At 47.2% G+C, this 24,412-nt stretch overlaps 3 protein-coding genes across 6 annotated transcripts in view; 2 read left to right on the top strand and 1 right to left on the bottom strand.

Annotated features, from left to right (window-relative positions):
• The window catches only part of ltbp4 (latent transforming growth factor beta binding protein 4), a 61,078-nt gene extending 56,662 nt beyond the window's left edge, over nt 1-4,416 (bottom strand). Inside the window, exon 1 of the mRNA XM_086262528.1 lies at nt 4,163-4,416. Within this exon, the coding sequence (XP_086118654.1) occupies nt 4,163-4,347 (185 nt within the window). The 5' untranslated portion in view covers nt 4,348-4,416. The remainder of the gene's footprint in view (nt 1-4,162) is intronic.
• A 1,261-nt stretch (nt 4,417-5,677) lies between these two features.
• Nucleotides 5,678-11,761, top strand: ilkap (integrin-linked kinase-associated serine/threonine phosphatase). Of its 3 annotated transcripts, XM_086262526.1 has the most exons (10): nt 5,680-5,992; nt 6,868-7,005; nt 7,133-7,250; nt 7,333-7,439; nt 7,800-7,893; nt 7,974-8,061; nt 8,146-8,276; nt 8,349-8,468; nt 8,764-8,845; nt 11,001-11,761. In XM_086262526.1, the coding sequence occupies exons 1-10, from the start codon at nt 5,950-5,952 to the stop codon at nt 11,139-11,141; spliced, it is 1,062 nt and encodes a 353-aa protein (XP_086118652.1). In that variant the 5' UTR covers nt 5,680-5,949; the 3' UTR covers nt 11,142-11,761. The 3 variants fall into 3 exon arrangements, with proteins under 3 accessions (XP_086118650.1, XP_086118653.1, XP_086118652.1); XM_086262524.1 differs by having other exon boundaries at nt 5,678-5,992; nt 7,974-8,276; XM_086262527.1 differs by lacking the exon at nt 8,764-8,845 and having other exon boundaries at nt 5,679-5,992.
• Nucleotides 11,762-12,796: 1,035 nt separating this feature from the next.
• LOC147315251 (arf-GAP with coiled-coil, ANK repeat and PH domain-containing protein 2) lies at nt 12,797-23,770 on the top strand. Of its 2 annotated transcripts, none has more exons than XM_086262518.1 (23): nt 12,797-13,035; nt 13,132-13,209; nt 13,287-13,344; nt 13,737-13,856; nt 14,086-14,139; nt 14,230-14,288; nt 14,438-14,621; nt 14,700-14,744; nt 14,844-14,939; nt 15,035-15,109; nt 15,249-15,352; nt 15,429-15,480; nt 18,537-18,637; nt 18,713-18,824; nt 18,926-19,119; nt 19,339-19,408; nt 19,864-19,958; nt 20,049-20,116; nt 20,466-20,626; nt 20,841-20,950; nt 21,039-21,149; nt 21,418-21,479; nt 21,973-23,770. In XM_086262518.1, exons 2-23 carry the CDS (start codon nt 13,157-13,159, stop codon nt 22,092-22,094), a joined length of 2,106 nt encoding a protein of 701 aa, XP_086118644.1. In that variant the 5' UTR covers nt 12,797-13,035; nt 13,132-13,156; the 3' UTR covers nt 22,095-23,770. The 2 variants fall into 2 exon arrangements, with proteins under 2 accessions (XP_086118644.1, XP_086118645.1); XM_086262519.1 differs by having other exon boundaries at nt 12,829-12,907.
• The last annotated feature ends 642 nt before the right edge of the window (nt 23,771-24,412 follow it).

The raw sequence follows: 24,412 nt of genomic DNA, 5'->3' as shown, positions 1-24,412 counted from the left end.
AAGCTCAGCGTAAATACGTTTTGTTGATGCTTTCACCTGCAGCCTTAGAGCAACACAATCATCGAATAATCCCCAAGTATTCAAACTGCAGAATAATCTGAAGTGTCTGATCATTTCCAGAACCATATTTGCATGATCTGTGGTTTAAAATCATCCTTCTTTATCTTATACTGGAACTTAGTGTGTCCTCTCTCTGAAACAAGTGTTTTAGTGTCTCCCACTTTAAAACAGCTTTCACCTGATCAAATATGATGATCCACAATAGCCAGCAAGTGAAAGTTAAAGCTCTGCTTTCAGAGTCAATCGAATAAATAAAAATCGAAACACATTCAGTTTAGTAGAAACACATCAGAAGCTAAAACTAAGAAATCTTTCCTCAGGAAAGTGACTGAGAACAAATCGTCCTACAAACAGAGTAATGACCCTCCTCCAGGTCATGCAGACCTGCAGACAGCATTTCATTTTGCAGCAGCTTTTATAAAATTAACTGTTTCTCAAACAACTAATCAGTCATCTAATCGCTGCACTTTAAGGAAACAAGGGATTAATGAAGTTAAGCTGCCAACAATAACACGGTGACGGTCATACGAGACTCTTTCTGGGGACGAAGCACAGTGCTGAATCTGAATGAGTGTTTTTATATTTTCATTACAAGCTGTTCTGTTAAAATGACTACAACCTGTGCCACGTCAGGTGCAGGGGGAGGGGCATAAACACACACACACACACGGTTGTTTCACTGACTTTTCGGGGACATTATCCCAGAGTTTCACCAACACCAAAGACCTACAAGAATGACCCAGAAGTCAGGAAGGAGCCCGAGTCGGCTCGAGTCAGGGAGTCCACAGCTGCTCTGAAACCACGAGCCTGTGTTTGCTTCCTACGCTCTCAGACACTTTGAGCTTCAAAGAATCTGCTTTAGCCTTCAGACACTGAGCAGCTTGTTGGCCTCCACATTTCATCCACAAAGAAAACTACAAACACAAAGCTCGCCCTCAGTCAGTCTGAGCTTTCTCCGTCCTTTATTAACGTGTAGGGTTTTTGGTATTTCCTGTCGTACATCTCCTGTTCCAGAGGGAAACGCTCATTTTAAACATGACCAAAACTTTAAATACTGATGTCGGTGTAGCTTCAGACTTCTCTTAACACTCAGTTTCTTACAGTTTTTTCTACTCTTGGATCTGTGAGGTCATAGAAAAGGCATAGCTCTAGTACGGTCACCTCATGTTGAGAAGCTCCACCCACCTAATATCTATGAGGGGCAACCAATCAGAAGAAAGATCCTTTGTGGGGACAGAAATGAAAACAGCTTGTTTCAGATAGAGAATGAACTGACGGGCTGCATCAAGGCCCAGAACGACATAAAGAGGGATTATTTTAAACTGTGACTCATGCAAAGCTGCTCTAACAGAGTCCAAGAAAAAAATATGGAACTGAAATAAACAGAATAGATTCACACAGAAATATGTGTGCTAATACACACATTCATACAAAGAAACTTAATATAAGCAGGAAAATGTAAAAGTATCGATACAGGACAAAAATAAAGGTAAACACAGTGTTGAGCATTTAATTACGCAAATAAAATCAAACAAAAACTCGACTTTCTGATTGCTACGTGGACGCAGAGCAGAGCTGCTGTCATTAAACTGATCTACGCTGGTTTTAGTCGCAGCAGCTTCTTCTTCTTCTGTTTGAGATTAAACCGGTGTCAGCAGCAGGGAGGCTTTAAGATGTTTCAGAGTCAGCAGAATCACAGACAGACGTGTGCTGTCCTACACGCTAAGTATTAACATGTTTTATATACGATTCTGTCAGACAGCATCTCCACCGTCAGCCGGCTTCTCTCCTCAGCAGATGTTGCTGTAACGTGGTTCCTGCTGCAGACACTCGGATCATTCAACGTGCAGCATGTGCACGGTGAGAAAAGAAAAGTGGACTTTGTGATGTCTGGCAGATTAACATTTTGACTTTTGAATGTTTGCTGCTGAAATTAATGCAACTCTGCAATAAGCAGCATTGTCTTCTTCTGTGGTTTTATGTAGAAAGACCCTCTGCAGACTCAGCAGAAGAAGACTTTTAATGTATTTATCTCACAGCAAACAAACAATGTTTGTTATAAAGAGTTTGTCAGAAGCAAAGTGGCAGATGCTAATGTATGCTAACACGAACACCAAACTCCCCACTTTCTTCTGATTGGCCAGCTTACCAACCTCACTGCGACAGGAGTGACTACCAACTCGCACTCTCCCATTTTACCTGAGCACACCTGCACTTCACCACACAATAACACACAAAATTACACCACATACATGTTGAAGGTCATGTGATCACATCACGTGACAACAATTTCCAATCAAATTAAAAAGATCACTTCATGGGTCAAAGCACCAAAAACAAAGCAAATCAGCTTTACGTAGAGTGTGGGACCAAAAAACGTTGTGCGTACGTTTCATCATGTAGAGCGTTTGGAGAGCATGACGCTAAATCAGCCGCTTCCTCTGACAGCACGCTGAAGCCAACGAGGCCTGCTTCTACACAAACATGTCTGCTTTCCCCCCTTAAACCGGCTCTGTTTAAACACACACTGTTTATAAGGACGATAACCCCGACCTGAGCCTGAATCTACCCCTAAACCCGCACGGTCAACACACACACACACACACACACACACACACATTCCTGAGCTGCCTTACAGTCACACTACATCACAGACAGGTAGACCAGATGCTCTCAGACATGTTGTTCAGGGTAATCCAGCTGTTTTAATGTGTCCAGCACCTGGAAAGCAGCCTCACCTGAGGCCTGCACGATGAAGCAGGACTTTGGTCTTATCCATAAATATGAATGTAAGGATTTCAAAAATAAGAACAGCATAACATGTTTTGCATCGAATATGAACAGAGACATCAAACATCTAGTTTGATAAAAATATGTTTGAGCTTTAATATCTGTAATTCTGTTCACATGTCGACTGTTTTAAAGATATCAGTCCCCTCCTGCAAACTTGAGCTGCCTACAGCTGTCCAAATCCATCTTCAAGCAGCTCTACGTGCCCAAAAGTGCTCCCACAACCATCTGTGCATTCTCCTGATGGGAGGTGGTCAGCTCCTCCCAGACCTGGGTCAGGGCATCCGTGAGCTCCTGCGGTGCAATACACAAACCTCACCTCTGGATTCAGGTCTGAGGAGCATGAGCGCCGATCGGTGGCATCAATGCCTTCGTCATCAAAGAAATCCCTGCACACTCTGAGGCCAGGCATCGTCCTCCACCAGGAGGGGTCTGGGGCCTGCTGCAGGTGGACCCGGCCTGACAGAGTCTGAGGATTTCATCCTGGTTTCTAAGGACACTCAGGTACCGGTAGCTAACACCCGGAGGTCTGTGGGACCGTCCGAGGATTTTCCTCCCCAGGGTGCTAAGCCGGTCCTGCTGGATGTGGCTGAAGGGTCGTAACGTTCACCGCGGCATCTCCAGACTCTGTCTCTTGTGCTCAGTGTGAGCCTGCTCTCATCCACTAGAGCTGGACCTGTTGGTTCTGCACAGTGATGTGAGCAAAGATTCCCGTGCAGCAGGTTTGGCCCTCCTGCAGTCTGATTCTGACAGTCAGTCGGTCAGAAACGTGCACGAGGAGCACGATGGAGGTCTTACTGTAGCATTTGTGCAGTGCTCCTCCTGCTCCTCAGGGAGATGCTCTTCCACAGCTCCCGTGGACACAGAGGAGGAGCCGGTGCACCTGTGCAGCAGGTCCCAGCAGTTGGATGACACCAGCAGAGCACAAAGCAGAACTAGAGAGAAATCGGTCAGGATGAATAATACCTGCACAACCACTCACCTGAGGGTCACACCTGCACAGCCTGAAGCTGAAGTCCTGTTGTGTCTGTGATGATAGAGATTTAAACAGCAGACAGCACACCTGCGGGACTCGCTGTGATGACAAGCCAACACAAAGCACACAACCAAAGCTCCTCACTCAGCTGAGCCTGTTTACACACGGGTGTGACGTCACCGTGACCAGGACACACAAAGTTTTTTGTTCTCTCCTCTCAGATGATTTCAGACATGAAGTGAGCCGCAGACCGACAGCAGCCCGGCTGATTATAAGTGAGTTATTTGGGTTGGTGATGTGGAATGTGACGGTGATGGTCATATGTGCGGTGCTCACCCTCTCGGAGCTGCTCTCCGGCGGTCCCCGGGCTTCCCTCCGCTCCCCCGCGGTGCTGCCGTGGTTGTGCCCGCGCTCAGCCTCCTCCCCCCGGCCGGGCTCGTCTCCAGTCCCGCGTGCTGTTGTGCTGCGGAGCAGAGCGCTGCAGCCCAGCAGGTCCAGAGGCAGAGCTCACAGAGCCGCATGTTCTCCGCAGGAGCTCCGAGATCAGCTGCAGCTGAGAGGTTCAGGCTCTCTGTCAGTGTGGGACATCCGAACACCCACAGCCGCTGCTGCCGCCAGCCAACTGGAAGAGAGCAGCAGCCAAGCAGCCAATGAGAGGCCAGAGGCGGGCGAAGGAGGCAAGGAGGGAAGGAAAGGAGGGAGAGGAGTGTGCTGTGGAGAGCCTGTGCTGATGGTCTTCTGCGGTGGCTGTTCTCTGGCACCAGAGGGTGCCATCACAAACACCTGACTGTGTGTGTGTGTGTGTGTGTGTGTGTGTGTTAACTTGCTTTTCACATCTCTCCCTTCATGCAGTGATCTCTGCTTTCACTCTATATTCTGGTCATGTCCACTTTTCAACCAATCAGGATTCAGCCTCTGCATCATTGTAGGGTCTTCACCTCACAATAGGCTTTTTGAGGAGGCCGAAGAGCTTATTGCGATTTGGTGCTACATCAAAAAAAACTGAACTGAATGGGCTGTCAGCCTTCTGCAGGACTGCACGTGAGCACGTCTGCGTCGGCTGCACACCTGTCTGCACAGACAAATAAGACACAAATGCAGCACCGTAACTTCAGCATTACTGTGTAAGCTGTCAGCAGCCTGGGATCAACAAATAGTTCTTAAGTCTTTTATCAAATGCGTGTTTTACTCGTTTTATGACATGTAACCTCAGTTTCTGTCAGGATGAAGCTGAACCATCGCTTATTCAGATGCCCCTCTGTGTGTCAGTGATTGACAGACCCATGAGGTTATCCTCACTTAAGTTAAGATCAGATTAAGATCTGACCGGGGAGTTTCCTGACTATGGATCCAAAACACTGATCTGTAACGTGGACAGCTGCAGGAGTTATGGATGGACTGGTTCTTATTTACTCTCTAGTCAAGCACTCAAAGCACTTTATACAGCACGCCGCATTCACACAGGCACATTTGCTTTTCCCAACTTAGTGCTTTCCAGCATTCACACTCCGATGGATGCATCAATATCTTGCCCAAGGATCTTTGGCTGGTGCAGTCAGGGATAGACCACCAACCTTCTGATTAGCAGACGAATACACACTCCCTGCTGATCCACAGAACACTGTAAATACAGTAAATTCTGATGTTTGTGAATGCTCTTTATTATTTCACAGAAACATGTAAAACATAATTAAATAAAACCTAATGTAGCAAAATATGTGCAACTGCTAAAACTTTAGGTCCTTATTGCGGGTTAAACGTAACGATGCTATGGAAACGAAGTTGTCTTTTTTAGAGCTTCCTTCACAGACTTCCGGACATTTGCAGCTCGGATAATTTGAAGCTTTTGTTTTGAAAGCAGCGGCCGGAAGTAGGTTGTGTGTAGCCGTGTGTTGCTAATGCAGGGCTAGCTCTGAGGCTGCAGATGAAGAACAGTTCCTGCTGCAAAAGAAGCGACAGCGGGTCTTTAGCACAGTTTGGCCCGCTTTAATAATCGTGTCGGTTTAACACGAACTGGGTCAGCTCACACACCCTGACACGGACACCCGGACACGGAGAGCTGGGGGCAGGAGTGGCGGTTCGCTCAGGTATCCGGGTTCGTTAGCTTGTTGCGGGGCAGCGGGATGGATCTGTTCGACGATCTGCCGGAACCGACTCAGACCTCCGGTGAGTTAACGGGAAGGTTTGACGTTAGCAGCAGGGCTAAGGCTCCATCACAGAGCCGAGTGAGCTAACGTTAGCGTTACTGCTGCGGGAGCCGTGCTTCAGTTCACACCCCACAGACATGACTGATCGATTACGCATCGATTCATCGGTCAGCAGCTGCAGGTTTCATTAGCTCAGCGACAGTTTTTCACCTCTAAAATGTGAAATCTGACTGTATAAAAACACTAAATAGTCAGCAAAGCACCGGGAAAATGAAAAGTGACGTATTTCCTTCCATAACGTGGTTGTAGTGAATTACATTTTTTTCTAAAACTCGATATATCCGCGTAAACTCGCAGTTATTGATCTCTTTGATTATTAATAACTGGTATCAGTGAGGAACAGCCAGACAGGCTGTCTCTGAATCATCACCATCTTATCATCTCACCCCCCCCCCCCCTCCTCTGCATGTACGTCCCTCCTCTGCACATGCGCAGACCATCTCACCCTTAGATGCTCCTGGCCTCACTTTCCATATCAGTCACGGCTCTTTACCGTTCCTGCTCTCACCTCCACACTCCTACCTTTCTTTCTGTCTGGCTGCCCTCAAACACACCTTCCTCCTCCTCTTCCTCCTCCTCCATCTTTATCCAGCAGGAGGATGTTTTCCACCAGCACCCTTTGCAAACGGACAAAAACCCGTAGCTGGTGCTCCTAAACAGGTCTATGAATTCAATAAAAGTATAAAGAAAAGTGTGAAATTCCACGAGCTGAGATGTGGAGTGTTTGATTTTGGTGATGTTAGACTGTGATGAATGCAGGAACAAACGCAGGTAAATGGCGAGGGTTGTGTCAGGAAGGACATCGGGCTAATGTTTGATGCGATTCCTCCTCAGGTCCTGCTCTAGCACCGCTCACAACTCCACCCCCAACCACCAGAGAAGAAGAGGAGGAGGAGAAAAGGTTGAAACGGAAACGAGATGAAGCACACAGGGAGGAGGAGGAGGAGGAGGTCAAGAAAGTTTGCAAAGAAGGTCTTCAGCTGTTCCACCACAATGTTTGTTTGCTTCTTTTCCTCCAATCAGACGCGAGCACACGTGAATACGACTCGCAGAGGCGAGGGCGGACGCCGCCGGTCTCACGCTCTCTTTGTGTGTCTAGGCCTCCCAGTGCTCAGAGGATACGTGGCGGCGAGGCGTGGCGAGCGCGAGGAGATGCAGGACGCTCACGTGCTGCTGCCGGACATGAGCGGCTGTCTGTCCACGCTGCCAGGAAACGTGTAAGAGGAAGTCACGCCCACCAATCATGATCGGTCACAGCTCCTCCGTGTGGTCTCTCTGACGTCGTGTCTTTGTCTGCAGGTCCCGAGTTTCGTATTTCGCCGTGTTCGACGGCCATGGCGGCGCTCGAGCCTCTGGATTCGCCGCTGAGAACCTCCATCACACTCTCGCCAAGAAGTTCCCCACAGGTGAGTTTCCTCCACGCTGTTCACGACCCGCAGTGGTCAATCCCCCCTCGCTCTTATTTTGAAAGTCCAGTTGCTGCTGTCTCCTGTTTCCCTGCTCGCTGTGCGGTCATAGACGTGATTGGATGGATGATGGATGAGGCAGCTGCTTGTTTTAATGCCGCAGTAATAATAGTGATGTTAAAACTGACATAAATCATGTTTAATTATTAGAAGATTTAAACTGCTTTAATATCACGTCATGTCCACAAGAGGGCGCAGTAGTCCAGAGAGACCCAGAGTCATCTGTAAGTTTACTTTGACATAAACGTGCGAGAGAGCCGTGGTGCCTTCTCATTGGTTAAAGCACGTCGTCTCTTTCAGGAGATGCTGAAAACGCAGACAAGCTGATTAAGAGGTGTCTCCTGGACACGTTCAAGCAGACCGACGAAGACTTCCTGAAGAAGGCCTCGAGCCAGTAAGACTCTGAGCGCCAGTGTGCCGCAGCTGTTTTTAAATGTGGAGCAGGAAAAGTTGACGAGCTGTTTGTGTGGACAGGAAACCGGCGTGGAAGGACGGCTCCACGGCCACCTGCGTGCTGGTGGTGGACGACATGGTGTACGTGGCCAACCTGGGAGACAGCAGGGTGAGCCGGCGTTTCTTCACCTCCACCTGCGCTTCTTTTTCTTCCTGTCTTAAGCTTCCTGCTGCGCCGTTTCCGTGTCTGCAGGCAGTCATGTGTCGGATGGAGGCGGCGGCAGACGGACAGAGGAGGTCGCTGACTCTGGCGCTCAGTAAGGAGCACAACCCGACCATCTACGAGGAGAGGATGAGGATCCAGAGAGCCGGCGGCACCGTCAGGTCCGAATCCTTACCGTCCTCCACCAGCGCCTCTCGGCCTCAGCTAACGGTGATGTGTTCGTGTCTCCGCAGGGATGGCCGCGTGCTCGGTGTCCTGGAGGTGTCTCGCTCCATCGGGGACGGTCAGTACAAACGCTGTGGCGTCATTTCGACCCCTGACCTGAGGAGGTGTCAGCTCACGCCCAATGACAGGTAAGGAGAGACCAAAAGGTCACAGAATCGTGACGTTTAAAACAGCCTGGTCTGTGTACCTGAGCTCACCTGAGCATCAGTGTAGTGACAGTGAAGGTGGAGCTACATCAGTGCACAGCCCGTTGGCGCCAATGAGAGAGTGATGGAGAGTTCACTAACTAGAAATAAAACGTGTTTAATACATAAGATGCTGCACAGTAGAAACAACTGGAAACAGCTGGATTTGGACCTAAACAGCTTTGGTTTGCTGTGATCTGGGAGGCAGGTGTGTGAGCACTGTCCCTGCTCTCTGCAGGTTCCTCATCCTGGCCTGTGACGGCCTGTTCAAAGTGTTCTCAGCCGACGAAGCCGTGAAGTTCGTCCTCGGCGTCCTCCAGGTATCAGCCCGTCCTCCTTAACACCAATCACAAGTCGCTGCATCAGCAGGAAGTGCGACGGATGAGTGTAACAAAATAAGAGCGCAGTTAGCGTGTCTGCAGATTAGCTTCATGTAACTTTGGATTGTTTTTCATCTGTGAGGGTGTAATCTGTCACCCAGGTAATCTAAGGAGCTCAGGAAGAAAAGCAACCGTTTCTTTACGTTTCATGAAGACGTTTGACCTCTCACTGTAGGATGGTGGAAGCTGGACCCTTAATCGAATCGAGGAGGGGGCCCAAGGGTCCATCTTTCACCATCTCACAGTGAGAGGTGAGACGTCTTCATGACACTTAAAGAAACAGTCGCTTTCCTTCCTGAGCTCCTTTAGGCTACATGTTCAATCGAGGCTCTGCTTCATAGTTTAGACTTATATGTACAGTGGGGCAAAAAAGTATTTAGTCAGCCACCGATTGTGCAAGTTCCCCCACTTAAAATGATGACAGAGGTCAGTAATTTGCACCAGAGGTACACTTCAACTGTGAGAGACAGAATGTGAAAAAAAAATCCATGAATTCACATGGTAGGATTTGTAAAGAATTTATTTGTAAATTAGGGTGGAAAATAAGTATTTGGTCACCTCAAACAAGGAAAATCTCTGGCTCTCACAGACCTGTAACGTCTTCTGTAAGAAGCTTTTCTGTCCCCCACTCGTTACCTGTATGAATGGCACCTGTTTGAACTCATCATCTGTATAAAAGACACCTGTCCACAGCCTCAAACAGTCAGACTCCAAACTCCGCCATGGCCAAGACCAAAGAGCTTTCGAAGGACACCAGGAAAAGTATTGTAGACCTGCACCAGACTGGGAAGAGTGAATCTACAATAGGCAAGCAGCTTGGTGTGAAAAAATCAACTGTGGGAGCAATCATCAGAAAATGGAAGACATACAAGACCACTGATAATCTCCCTCGATCTGGGGCTCCACGCAAGATCTCATCCCGTGGGGTCAAAATGATCATGAGAACGGTGAGCAAAGATCCCAGAACCACACGGGGGGACCTGGTGAATGACCTGCAGAGAGCTGGGACCAAAGTAACAAAGGTCACCATCAGTAACACACTACAACGGCAGGGAATCAAATCCCGCAGTGCCAGACGTGTTCCGCTGCTGAAGCCAGTGCATGTCCAGGCCCGTCTGAAGTTTGCCAGAGAGCACATGGATGATACAGCAGAGGATTGGGAGAATGTCATGTGGTCAGATGAAACCAAAGTAGAACTTTTTGGTATAAACTCAACTCGTCGTGTTTGGAGGAAGACGAATACTGAGTTGCATCCCAAGAACACTATACCTACTGTGAAGCATGGGGGTGGAAACATCATGCTATGGGGCTGTTTTTCTGCCAAGGGGACAGGACGACTGATCCGTGTTAAGGACAGAATGAATGGGGCCATGTATCGTGAGATTTTGAGCCAAAACCTCCTTCCATCAGTGAGAACTTTGAAGATGAAACGAGGCTGGGTCTTCCAACATGACAATGATCCAAAACACACCGCCCGGGCAACAAAGGAGTGGCTCCGTAAGAAGCATTTGAAAGTCCTGGAGTGGCCTAGCCAGTCTCCAGACCTCAACCCCATAGAAAATCTGTGGCGGGAGTTGAAAGTCCGTGTTGCTCGGCGACAGCCCCAAAACATCACTGCTCTCGAGAAGATCTGCATGGAGGAATGGGCCAAAATACCAGCTACTGTGTGTGCAAACCTGGTAAAGACCTATAGTAAACGTTTGACCTCTGTTATTGCCAACAAAGGTTATGTTACAAAGTATTGAGTTGTATTTTTGTTATTGACCAAATACTTATTTTCCACCCTGATTTACCAATAAATTCTTTACAAATCCTACCATGTGGATTCATGGATTTTTTTTTCACATTCTGTCTCTCACAGTTGAAGTGTACCTCTGGTGCAAATTACTGACCTCTGTCATCATTTTAGGTGGGGGAACTTGCACAATCGGTGGCTGACTAAATACTTTTTTGCCCCACTGTATGTTTTAGAAAAAGAGACTGTATGCAAAAGATGGAGACACCCACTGCAACGTCACCCACTGGTTTTGGCCTTAATCCAGTTAAACATGTGAGTTCTGCTGGGTGACCTTCATCCTCCTCTTCATGCCTACAGGACGGGAGCAAAGAGAAGGGGGCGGGGCAGATGGAGGAGGAGCGGCGGTTCGAGGCCGCCTGTCAGCAGCTGGCAAGCGAGGCGGTCAGACGAGGCTGCGCTGACAACGTCACTGTGATCCTGGTTTCTATTGGCTACTGAACTCACCGTCCTCATCTTTGTTTCTGTGTTCTTGCTGCTGTAACGTCCGCTTCTTTTACAATAAAAAAATTTATTTTCCGTCTCCATCAGCTGATTTGTCCCATCAGTGTTTGAATTTGTTAACTTTATTAACACAAACGGGACATAAAGAGGAAACGCATCAGACCGTGCAGCCCGATCATTAAACAACACAGCAGGGACAGGTTTTTTTCTTCTTCTGTGATGCAACAAAAAGTCCAGCTGGATGAAGAAAACATTTCAAATTCTAATTTTATTTGTCTCATGCACAGTATGATATGCAGTGAAATGCTTACACAACTGCTCGTGGCCTAAAGAAACAGAAAATTAAAGTTGAAAATAAAATAACTGTATAAACAAAATACACAGTATAGAAATATATAGGAATGTATGAAGAAATATAAATATATATATACAATAACGGCAACTGTACAGTATTAAGTGGAAATGAAGAACTATAATGTCCAGTGTTGTGCAATCCACATTTGTAAGTCTTTTGCAGTGCAAATATGCTTTTAGTGATGAAGTGATTCGATTAGATGTTCAATGTTTCATCGTAACTTCTGATAAAAAGCTATGTACGCCATTTTTTCTGCCAATAAACAGGAAACGAAAGGTGAAATTATGCTGGTGAAAGTCAAACGTTTCACTTTGTTGGCCTCGAAAGATTACGTGCATTTTATTCCTCACAGAAGTCGGTTTGCAGCAGCGAAAAACACTGAAAACATGCAAACATCTTTTTTTAAAAGAGATTTGAAACTACAATTAATAAAAGAAAACTAATAACATAATTTTGTAGGGCTAAAATATATTTGTATAGTTTTTTTTTAATATTTTGTCAATATATTTGTTCTAATCTGAATTTTAAAACAAATGCATATACACTACACATAAAACCTTAAATATTTATGCATTTAAGTAGTAGTGCCTGTTATTTACTACATGTTGAGTTTTAATTCAGTCAGTGAAAGAAAATCAAAAAACAATTACGAGTAGGTGTGGGTTCAAAAAGATCGATATTAGCTTGAATAACACGATATCGATTCATTAAATCCTGAATGATTTTTAAATATAAATTTATTTTGACAGAATCTCAGGTTAAAGCTCACAAAACTATTTCAACAACCACCAAACAGCTAAAACAGTAAGTGAGAAGCACAAAGATGTAAACGCAGAGCGTGGATCGTCCACAGACGCCGTCGGCGCTGAGAGTCGACGGCTCACAGATCCTGAAGCTGCAGGTTTCGTCACTCTGACCAACACTGACTGAACCAGCAGCAAAAGAAGATCAAACTGCGCTTCACGTTTGATAACCATGCTCATGAGCTCCCTCTGACTTTGGCTGCTGTACTTCCAACAAAACCTGCTTCATGTTTCTCTGTTGGATCCTCAGTTACACCTGCTGTGATGCTCACACCTCTGATGAAGTCTCAGTGTCAGCTTTGGTTTATACACAGATATAAAACATGGATGTGTGCTGATAAATGATCAGAATTAGAATATTTCTGACTGTCAAAACTGAATCGAATCAGTTATAGAAATCAGCGACGATACTCAGCCCTAAATAACGGGCACGGTAGGTGTGGTTCCGCCCCGGGCCGCTGGGGGTCGCTGGAGTTGCTGTGACTGTCGGTTGGCTCCGAGCCAAACAAAGCGGATATTAGGCGGACGTTGTCGGTTAGCAACAAGTCTGACAACAGCGGGCTGCAGCGGGACAGCTGTTAGTCCGAGAACAGCGGCTGACCCGGGTTAGTTACTCTCTGATCTCAACCGCGCCAATATGGAGGGCCGACCGGGGCGCGTGTGCTGCGCGCGACGGATCCACCCGCTGTGAGGCTGTGGACCAGGCGCGTGAAGGAGTCCGTCCACGTCCCCGGCGCGTGTTTAAAAATGATTCATTAGAGCGGAGCTAACGGCTAACGGCAGGATGAAGCACCGCAGCTAACTTTATTTACACTCGCACTCACTACAGGGACACGGGACTGCTGGGTGACGTCATGGACTGCCTGCTGGACTTTGAGGATTGCGTCAAAGACTCACCTGAGTTCAGGTAAGCGCGCGCGCGCACGCACACACCAATCTGCGCATGTTCACTTGTAGTGATGACGCTTTATTTATTTTATTCAGGCTGGCTCTGGATCAGTTTGAAACAGATGTTTCACAGCTGGAGACAAAACTGGACAAGGTACAAGTACTACTACCATTACTACCATTACTACTATTACTACCATTACTACCATTACTACTATTACTACTTTACTACCACTACTGCTGTAATAAAAACTGTTAGAGACGCATGGAGACAAGGCACAAGTACTTCCACTACAAATAGTGGTAGTACTATTTGTACTAGGCTACTGATACTGCATATACTAGCGCTAATACTGCTAGACAGTACAAATACTGTAGCTAATACTATTACGATACTAGTTGTAATTTCACAGCTAATAGTAGTACTACAAATACTGTTAATACAGCTGTATACTCACTACTAGTACTGATGAAGTACTGTTAGAAGCTAACTGTTACTAGTGAGGCAAGCTGATTGGTCTGTACTGTCTGTTTCTAAACAATCAGGTGATGAAGCTGTGTGGGAAGATGGTAGAGGCGGGACAAGCGTACAGCACTGCCAATAAGCTGCTACTGAGCGGCCTAGCTGAGCTGTGCACCAATCAGACGAAGGACAGCGTGATCACAGTAAGCAGCTCCTCGATGCATCTGAAAAAGAAGAAATCGCTGCATCCGGTCGTCCAATTTACTTTCAGCTCCCGACGCCCCACAACGTCTGCTCTGTTTCCTCTGAGTTCATTTATCTAACACTACCAGCTAATAAGCCAGGAAGGACTAATGACCTAACATGTCTGCTCAGTTTCTCGGTGGGGTGTTGGGGCATTTCCTGTCTGACTTCCTATTTCCTTCCTCTCAGACCTGCTTGAACCAGTTCCACCAGGGCCTGCAGGAGATGGTCAGCTTCCACACTGTGAGTCCACGCTCAGCTGTACTCGTGTTTGTTCGTCTGAGCTCCAGCAGAGACTCATGTGTTTGACTCGTGTGTGTGTTTCACCTGCAGATGTTGTTTGATCAGACACAGAGAGCCATCGGCCAGCAGCTCACTAACCTCTGCACGCAGTAAGGCATCACTCCGGGGGGCTGATCAGTATGTCGGGGTTCCCGGGTTCAGTGTAGAGGCCGTTGCCACAGTAACAGTAACACAGTTTAGCTCTGAGCACCGGCAGAGCTGCTCTGGTGATGACACTGCTGCTCTTCATCTCTCTGAGGTTCCTGCCCCAGTTGGCGGAGACCAGGAAGGAGTTTGTCCGGATCGGCGAGGATCTGGAGACGGCAGCGACGAAGAACGCTCAGGTGTCTCGACATAAAGCCGCCGACGCCGAGCGGGCAAGTCACCTGCTGCTCGCTACACGCAAATGCTACCAGCACTTCGCCTTGGATTACTGTCTGCAGGTGTGACACCTGAGTGTGTTTAACATTGATGACATGAAGGAACATCAGATGCTTTATCCTCTATGTCCTAATTTTCAGCTCAACACCTTCAAGACTCAGCAGAAGGTCGACATCTTAAACTCTGTGAGTGAAAACACAACTCGTGGGTCTGTGTGATGTCATAGAGGGGGGACATACCTGATACGACCATCTTCGTGTACTGACTCAAGTTTGCGTTTCCAGATGTTCTCCTTCGTCCACGCTCAGTTCACCTTCTTCCACCAGGGCTTTGACCTGCTAAGAGACCTCGAGCCCACCATGAAAACCATGGCAGCGCAGGTCTGTGACCTCTGACCTCTTTGTGCTGGTTTGTGTGGTAGCCTCGGTGTGGAGTAACGGCTGTGTACACGTATGTGTTTGTGTGTGCTCCACAGCTGTCACAGCTGTCTGCGGACTGCACGGCCAAGAGGAAGGAGCTGGAGAACAGACACCTGCTGGTCCAGCAGAGGGTAAGGAGTCTCACAGATCAGCACATCTGTCCCAGCAGACGCTGCAGACAGATGTTAGATATGTTGTTCAAGGAGGGACGAATACATTTAGACTCAAAGCAGAACGAACGCTCTGAAACACGCGTGTGTTTGTTCTAAGGACGCTTCAGGTGAGCCGATGGTCAGCGCATGTCCTGGCAATGATGACATCATCCGGGGTTACCTGTTCAAACGCTCGAGGAGGAAATCTAAAATGTGGAAGAGGTAGAGACCCGCAGTGTCACATGGCCTGCTGACCTTTGACCTCAGTGAATCCTTCTAACTTGTAAACCTGTTTCAGATCCTGGTTCACCATCAGAGACAACCAGCTCATATACAGGAAGTCCCACAAGGTGAGACCCGGCCACTCAATCAAAGAACAGCTAATCAAAGGGATCGATTTCACTGCCTGATAACTGATCAGCTCAATCAAGAGGTCTGAATTTGTTCCCAGCTGGCCGTTCTGTTTATGGTGGTTTAACTTCTGATTGGATTCACACCCTGTTACAGCCATTAAACAGAGTTCAGCTCCTCGGATTGATTACATGTAATCAAATCCAGCCTTAAATCCACCTGCGGGAGAAAATTACTGCCCAGCTCCAGCTGAGATCACAGCTGAACACACCTCACGTGACTTCATGTTGGTGTGACAGGTGTCCCTGAGATTTCTCTGGAAGCTGACCGCTCTTCCTGCTTTCATTCAGAACAATCGTTAGCATGTTTTTGTCTACGTTTATTCATTCTGCAAAATTTACTTTTTTCTTTCTGTTCACAAATTTTTACATCAGAAACTTAAGTTTAACATTTCTAAATCAAAATGTTCACATGATGACAGAAAATTAAAAGTTCAGCTTAAATCTGGAGTGAAATCGGTTTTAAAGTGGACCTCCTCTGATTATTACCTGCTCCGTGACACTTCAACAGGAGAAGCTGTGATAAACTGTGAGTTTAGAGCTCACAGGGTTTACTCTGTGTACTGAGCTCATTATTAATCCGTTGGTCATGGTTGATATGAACATCCATGACAGGAAATAATGAAACACTGAAAAAGGTCCACTTTAAAAAAAAAAATCAGTATTTTTCACTTACTCTGATTCGACGCTAAATTCAAATAAAAACAAAGTAGAAACCCTCCAGACAGTCAAGTTACACTCCACTGGTCCTGGAATCACAGGAAGGCGTCCGGTTATACCACCTCACACTTAGGTGAGTTTTCTGCTTTTAGTGTTTGAAGAAAGAATTTCATGGATGAATGTTAGTCGGAGGAAGAACTGCATAAAATTCAGGATGATGATGATGTTGGTGAGGATGATGATGTTGGTGAGGATGATGATGATGTTGGTGAGGATGGTGATGTTGCTGAGGATGGTGATGTTGCTGAGGATGGTGATGTTGGTGAGGATGGTGATGTTGGTGAGGATGGTGATGATGGTGATGTTGGTGAGGATGGTGATGTTGGTGAGGATGATGATGATGTTGCTGAGGATGGTGATGTTGGTGAGGATGGTGATGTTGGTGAGGATGGTGATGTTGGTGAGGATGATGATGATGTTGCTGAGGATGGTGATGTTGGTGATGATGGTGATGTTGGTGAGGATGGTGATGTTGGTGAGGATGATGATGATGTTGCTGAGGATGGTGATGTTGGTGAGGATGGTGATGATGGTGATGTTGGTGAGGATGGTGATGTTGGTGAGGATGGTGATGTTGCTGAGGATGGTGATGATGCTGAGGATGGTGATGATGGTGATGTTGGTGAGGATGGTGATGTTGCTGAGGATGGTGATGATGGTGATGTTGCTGAGGATGGTGATGATGCTGAGGATGGTGATGATGTTGGTGAGGATGGTGATGATGCTGAGGATGGTGATGATGGTGATGTTGGTGAGGATGGTGATGTTGCTGAGGATGGTGATGATGGTGATGTTGCTGAGGATGGTGATGATGCTGAGGATGGTGATGATGTTGGTGAGGATGGTGATGATGCTGAGGATGGTGATGTTGCTGAGGATGGTGATGATGGTGATGTTGGTGAGGATGGTGATGTTGCTGAGGATGGTGATGATGTTGGTGAGGATGATGATGATGATGATGTTGGTGAGGATGATGATGATGTTGGTGAGGATGGTGATGTTGCTGAGGATGGTGATGATTATGATGGTGATGATGTTGGTAAGGATGATGATGATGGTGATGTTGGTGAGGATGGTGATGTTGGTGAGGATGGTGATGATGGTGATGTTGGTGAGGATGGTGATGTTGGTGAGGATGGTGATGTTGCTGAGGATGGTGATGATGTTGGTGAGGATGATGATGATGATGATGTTGCTGAGGATGGTGATGTTGCTGAGGATGGTGATGATTATGATGGCGATGATGTTGGTAAGGATGATGATGATGGTGATGTTGCTGAGGATGGTGATGTTGGTGAGGATGGTGATGTTGGTGAGGATGGTGATGATTATGATGGTGATGATGTTGGTAAGGATGCTGAGGATGGTGATGTTGGTGAGGATGGTGATGTTGGTGAGGATGGTGATGATGTTGGTGAGGATGATGATGATGATGTTGGTGAGGATGGTGATGTTGCTGAGGATGGTGATGATGTTGGTGAGGATGATGATGATGATGTTGGTGAGGATGGTGATGTTGCTGAGGATGGTGATGATTATGATGGTGATGATGTTGGTAAGGATGATGGTGATGGTGATGTTGGTGAGGATGGTGATGTTGGTGAGGATGGTGATGTTGCTGAGGATGGTGATGATGTTGGTGAGGATGATGATGATGATGTTGGTGAGGATGGTGATGTTGCTGAGGATGGTGATGATTATGATGGTGATGATGTTGGTAAGGATGATGATGATGTTGGTGAGGATGGTGATGTTGGTGAGGATGGTGATGTTGGTGAGGATGGTGATGATGGTGATGTTGGTGAGGATGGTGATGTTGCTGAGGATGGTGATGATGCTGAGGATGGTGATGTTGCTGAGGATGGTGATGATGCTGAGGATGGTGATGATGGTGATGTTGCTGAGGATGGTGATGATGCTGAGGATGGTGATGTTGCTGAGGATGGTGATGATGCTGAGGATGGTGATGATGGTGATGTTGGTGAGGATGGTGATGTTGCTGAAGATGGTGATGATGGTGATGTTGCTGAGGATGGTGATGATGCTGAGGATGGTGATGATGGTGATGTTGCTGAGGATGGTGATGATGGTGATGTTGCTGAGGATGGTGATGATGCTGAGGATGGTGATGATGGTGATGTTGGTGAGGATGGTGATGTTGCTGAGGATGGTGGTGATACTGAGGATGATGGTGATGCTGAGGATGGTGATGTTGCTGAGGATGGTGATGTTGCTGAGGATCATGATGACGAGTCATGTTGAATCCCACGCCGCAGGAGGAAGCTGTGGTTCTGTTTGAGGATCTTCGACTGTGTGCTGTCAAATCTCTGGATCACGTGGACCGACGCTTCTGCTTTGAGCTGCTCTCCGTCCAGAAGTAAGACAGTGAACACGGCGTTTTCACACCTGTAGGGTCATGTGATATGGCGTTAATTGACCTGTTTGTTTCCAGGTGTTGTGCTCTGCAGGCCGACTCGGAGCAGCTGAAGCAGGCCTGGCTCAGTGCTCTGCAGGGCAGCATCGACCTCGCCTACAGAGAGCGAAGCGACACTCAGCTGATGCAGGCCGGTCCACACCACGACCACGATACACTCACCTCTGAATATTACAGCTAACTCTCCTCCCCCATCTGTTTGGCTGACGAGTTCTTCCTCTCTATGTGCAGCCTAAGGAGCTCCCCCCTCTGCATTGTGGCGGAGACGTCTGTCCTGGCCCTCCCGCCCAGAGGCCGGCAGCATTGAGTGTGGCCCTGAGGGGCCTCGGGAACCAGAGGTGCTGTGACTGCGGGGAGGAAGAGCCTCGCTGGGCCTCCATCAACCTGGCAGTCACCATGTGCATCGAGTGCTCGGGCATACACCGGTAACACCGGACTTCCTCCTCATTTCTTCTTCACTGCTTTTTAGCAGGTGTCAGGCTTTAATCTCGCCCTTTGATCTTTCATCAACCTTCTCTGTCCACACACAGCCTGTGGGAACCATGAGAAGTACTCACTGGTGTTTGGTGATCTTCATAGTTTACTGTCAGAAGATGAAAACCAGCAACATGTTGGCCGATGTTCTTCTTTCTCTGTGTCTGCAGGAGCCTCGGAGTCCATCTGTCGAAGGTGCGATCTCTCACTCTGGACTCCTGGGAGGCCGAACAGCTGAAGGTAGAAGCGAAACACTCTGCACTGAAGCTTTAACACTCCGGCATCATAAAGTGAAGAGCAGACCGTAAAGTGAGGAAGCTGTCAAATATAACGCCACGAGGAGAAACGAGAAAGCTCAAAAATCAGATTTCTGCCTCTGTGTGAACCAAACACCCTGAACTAATAACAAGCCGACAAATCGCTGCTCGGTCATTGAATCATTTCAGGAAATTGCTCTAAACAGTCTCTAAAAGGCAATCAGCTGTTGTGGAAAATAACACAAGAAGTTCCCGGCTTCTCTGGATCTTTATGTTTGAAAACCCACCAAACTGATCCCAGAACAGCCCAAACTGCCTTCACCTGTCCCGAGTCTAACCGGGAGAATCTCACAGTGCTGCTCATGTCTGACGTTGAAAAAAAATCAATGAAGAATCGATTGCAGGCCCAGATTCTAAAATGTGAATGCTCCTCCTCAGCTGCTGTGCGTTCTGGGAAACGATGTGATGAACCAGATCTACGAGGCGCGGTGTTCAGAGGAGGGACGAGTCAAGCCCCGAGCCGACAGCCCGCGGTAAAAACACGAGCCGCTGAAAGGAATCGGCTTTGGTTGAACGTGAATGTTGGAAGCAGAGACTCAGCATCCTGTTTTTCTCCCTGTCAGGGCCGAGAAGGAGGCGTGGATCAAAGAGAAATACGTGGAGAAGACGTTTGTCCAGGCCAACGGCGCTCGTAAGTCCGACCGTCTGCACATTGTAACTAGAATTTAAGAAGTTTGTTTAAACTGGAACGATACCTTATCAGCGCATTCATCACTGCAGTAATCTATTACTTTTACATTTTACTGCTGGATTCGTTCCTGCCGCTACTCTGAGCCTCACTGCCCCCTGTAACACCTGACCCATCACGCCTCTCTGCTGCAGCACCCGTCTGTTCACTTCCTGTCCCGTGCACGACAGCTGTGCGGTTGGCTTCCTCTGTCAGTGCTCGCATCGGCGTGTTACGGCGTCCTGTTGCGCTTCAGCACTAATTTAAATTTATTGTGTTTAGAAAAAAATGTTTTCTGCGTTTTCTGTTTCAGAGCATCATCGTCATAAGGACTCAGCCATGCTACGTCTCTATCAGGCGTCTTTGGCAGGAGACCTGGTTGCCATGGCGTCCATGTTGGCCGAGGGGGCGGAGGTCAACGGGAGCGTTGGCGAGGAGGAGGGCCGCACGCCGCTGATCGGAGCAGCGATCGGGGTGAGCATGCACAAAGAAGAGGAAATGTTACTGAAGGCACCTTTTATTGATTATTACTCATTAATAACATCACTGACTCCTAACTGACATCATCATCGTTGTTATTAGTGTTATTATCAGTAATATTATTTCTGCACACTGAGCCTTTAGAGAGCTGTGATGTAAACAGAATACAAACTTCGTTGCTGTCACTGTTTCTCTCGGCTGCCTGCAGGGGTCGCTGTTGGCGTGCGAGTTCCTGCTGCAGAACGGCGCAAACGTCAATCACAGAGACCTTAGAGGACAGGGGGCGCTGCACGCTGCCGCCACTGCTGGTCACACCGGGTAACCACACGAACACAGACATGCACACACACACGCACACACAGCATGAGCTCGAATCAACGCTGCTGGTTTTAATTGACCGTTGCAGACAGGTGTGCTTGCTGCTGAAGAGAGGAGCCAATCAGTACGCAGTGGATGAGAGAGGTCATGACCCTCTGGCCATCGCCGTGGAAACGGCCAATGCTGACATCGTCACTCTGTGAGTCACAGGAAGTGTTTCCAGCCTTAACATTGTTTCCACGGCATCCTGAAGATCAGAAAAGCCCACTGATGTATGAAAAAGTCGACACGTGACGTTTCACATTTCAGACCGTGACCAGAGTCCAATCATAAAGTTTCTCGTACGTCAAGGGACTGATCTGATTGGTCGAGGCGGGTCTTCAGAGCGCTGTGGAAACACACGACCGATAACGTCTTTCAATTCCTTTGTGAACTCTTTTAACGTGATCATGGCTCGTGTGTTTCAGGCTCCGGATGGCCCGGATGAACGAGGAGATGAGGGATTCGGAGGGAGTCTTCGGCGCCGCGGGTTAGTCGACTCCAACATTTGTCTCACGTTTGTCTTCAGCTGAGAAGGAAGGTGAAACCAGATGGCTGAACGAGCGTCACGCAGAGCTGCTGCAGTCCAAAAATGAAAATAAAGATTATGTCCTTTATCAAAGTTTTGTAGCTAGGTGAAATCTGATTGGTTATTTTAAAGGCGCACTCTTAATGACCGGAGCAGGAACTGTAAGTGTAACTTTCGTCGTCACGGAGACGTCAAAACGCTTTGAAAGTTTGTCGGCTTTTCCTCAACTCGACCTTTCAAACCTGTTTCCCTGTGATGCAGAGTCCTGCTGGGCGTGCTCACAGTTTCTGAAATGGTCGCGAACCTTTACCTGAACCTGGGTTAGGTTGGGGTTAACCTGTGAACCTGATTGGCTTATATTTCCTCTGTTGATTGGCTCTTTGGAGGCAGGGGAGAGGCCAGGCCTCCTCCCATGATGTCTCCTGTTAACTTGTGACTGTCGTGTTGTCCTCAGGAGATGATGAGACGTTTCAGGACATCTTCCGGGACTTCAGCGACATGGCGTCACATGACCCGGAGCGACTGAGCCGGCGGCACTTCAGCCGAGGAGGGGCGGAGGAAGAGGAGGAGGGGTAGTGTTGAAAGGATGGAGAGCGGTGACGGTAACAGTGTAAATTATTCTGTCACGAGTACCAGCCCACGCAGGAGGAAGACCTCAGACACCTTCTTCTTGGATTACCGTTGACGGAGAACCGTTACCGACCTTCAGATAACCACGAGTGCAGCTGAAAATATTTCCTCTCATATTAACCTCAGATTATTGAATCTAAATATATTTTATCTGAATAATCACGTCTTAACTCTCATGAGAGGAGATCAATGTTACAGAGGTTTGTCCTCAGTCACGCAACTTTACTTCAGGATGTAGTTACAGCTAGCGCCCCCTGCTGGGCACAGTTAATCGGTTACTAATTTACTGTGAAGACACTGACACGTCCTGAAAAACTTCCAACAGCACTTTATGTCCTCACAATTCAGACAGCGTTCCAGAAAACATTTCCAGATGTTTCCGCTCCTGCGCCGAAAAATAGGAATCACCGAAAGCTGGAGCGGATCGCTGGGAATGAAGGCGTTTTATGTGTGAAAGGTGGTGCTGTTTGAGCTCTGACAGCTGATGGAGCTACAGCCTCCACCTTTTGTTTTAATCTGTCTCTGTTTGAAAGTCCAAACACTTCACATCCCAGCTTGGTAATAACGAGGAAATACAACAACAGTAACATGTGACCTAACCGCACAGTGAAGGGTAATAACAGGCACGTTTTGGTATCGTGGTTTTTAGATGTTTATTAGACTGAAACGTCTTTAATGTAATAACAAATACAACGACGGGGAAACGAGAGACAATATTTTAACACTCTGAAACCCTTTGAACAATAAAATGTTTCATATTTGGAGGTGAATCTTTAATATAGTGACGTTTTTGTGGTAACATGTTTTTACATTCTGGGACAAATTCGGATTAAATTGATCCAAAGTTCTCCCTCGTTTGAAGGTCATGTAAATAGTTATTACCTCAAGTCTTCTGCTGTATTTCACAGTAATATTTACAACTGGAACCAGAAAAACGTGTCTGTGAACGTAAACGTTTCAGCTGTTACTGTAAATATTTGGCTGTCGTTTCCACGTTTTTACCGAGCTGTGACGGAGCGTGAAGCCGTGATGAGCTTCGCTGAAAGTCTGATGTACGGTGGGAGGAAGAAGCGTCAGGGTTGAATTTAATAACCTCCCTAAATGCCCCGCGTTTAACAGTGTGTCCAAAAGGGATTTCAGACTTTTGCTGCTCATCTGTTTTTGACTGTTTGTGTGAATGAACGAGGCCGCGAGGCTCGTCTCTGACTGAATGTTTGACACAGCAGGACGCGTCGAATCACGCCGATGACGCCGTTCGTTACTGCTGTGATACTACTGCTCAATAAAACCACTGAAGAAGAGTCTCTGATGTTTGTTCTCACCAATCACGCGGCACTTTGAGCTCCAGCTGTTTGAAACATACAGTTTGCTACAGTAATTCGTACCTGTGGATTTCACAAGCTCCGCCCACCGTCTGCGCACCTGCGAGCACAGATGTAAAAAATAATATGCTTTCTGTTTGTTGTTCTCTGAAAAACATTTAAAAATTAAACATCCAAACATGAGCCCATGAGTGGAAATAAAAACCAGGGCGGGACTAAAACTTTACCTGAATGAAGGGGTGTGGCCTAACATTTCAAAATGTCTGTTTTTTTGTTTTAAATAAAGTCTGATGTTTCTGATGGGCTGAGTGAACATTTCATTTATTAAGAGCACGCTCAGTGTGAAATCACAGGCCTGTGTTCACAGCTGGGAGGGGTCTGTTGTTATTTACATGTCACAGTAAACTGGGGCTGTTTGTTTCAGCCAATCACAAACAAATGCTGCTGACTCAGGACTTTTGCACAGTACTGTAGTTCATCCCATGTTTCCATCAGACACTGAAAACAAGTTCTGTGTGCTGCTCAGACCTGCAGCTGCTGCCAGTGAACGCACCTTTAATAGGGGCAGCTCGGGCTGCATTCACTGACCGATGAGCCACACGCAGCTCTGATCCTGAGTGGGTCACACGGGTAGATTTATCGCTTAAAAACCTCAAATTGAGTTCCTGAAATCCTGAAAACAGGAAGTTTTTCATGCCTGTTATTTAAATGGTCTGGGTAATATTTGTTAGCATTAAGGCTGTGAACCCTGACAGGTCAGAAGGACAAAACTGAAAAACTGGAAGCCCTCCTTTCCCCCCACATTCTTATCCACTGTGCCGCATGTTTGAGCGCCCTGCACAGAATTACAACTGGATTGTTTTTCCACCGTTTTCTCCTCTGCTGCAGTTTCTCCTCAGGAGCTGAGATGCTCCGTCAGCACATTTAACTTCTTTGATCAGA

This window comes from Aulonocara sp. 'chitande type north' Nkhata Bay, linkage group LG14, assembly GCF_057382095.1.
Source record: "Aulonocara sp. 'chitande type north' Nkhata Bay isolate Kocher_YH1m ecotype deep benthic linkage group LG14, A_spYH_male_GT1.1, whole genome shotgun sequence".
In the NCBI taxonomy this organism is placed as follows: domain Eukaryota; kingdom Metazoa; phylum Chordata; class Actinopteri; order Cichliformes; family Cichlidae; genus Aulonocara; species Aulonocara sp. 'chitande type north' Nkhata Bay.
The sequence above is the reverse complement of the archived record's forward strand: the minus strand, read 5'-3'. Positions and strand labels throughout refer to the sequence as shown.

Bases quoted from the DNA above. Each gene is read 5' to 3' on its own strand.
- ilkap (XM_086262524.1), top strand. From the start codon at position 5,950: ATGGATCTGTTCGACGATCTGCCGGAACCGACTCAGACCTCCG. The intron at 7,006-7,132 runs GTCTTCAGCTGT...TTGTGTGTCTAG, and splicing joins CAAGAAAGTTTGCAAAGAAG to GCCTCCCAGTGCTCAGAGGA. The intron at 8,846-11,000 runs GTATCAGCCCGT...TCATGCCTACAG, and splicing joins TCGTCCTCGGCGTCCTCCAG to GACGGGAGCAAAGAGAAGGG.
- LOC147315251 (XM_086262518.1), top strand. From the start codon at position 13,157: ATGGACTGCCTGCTGGACTTTGAGGATTGCGTCAAAGACTCACCTGAG. The intron at 19,959-20,048 runs GTAAAAACACGA...TCTCCCTGTCAG, and splicing joins CCCCGAGCCGACAGCCCGCG to GGCCGAGAAGGAGGCGTGGA. The intron at 20,627-20,840 runs GTGAGCATGCAC...GGCTGCCTGCAG, and splicing joins TGATCGGAGCAGCGATCGGG to GGGTCGCTGTTGGCGTGCGA.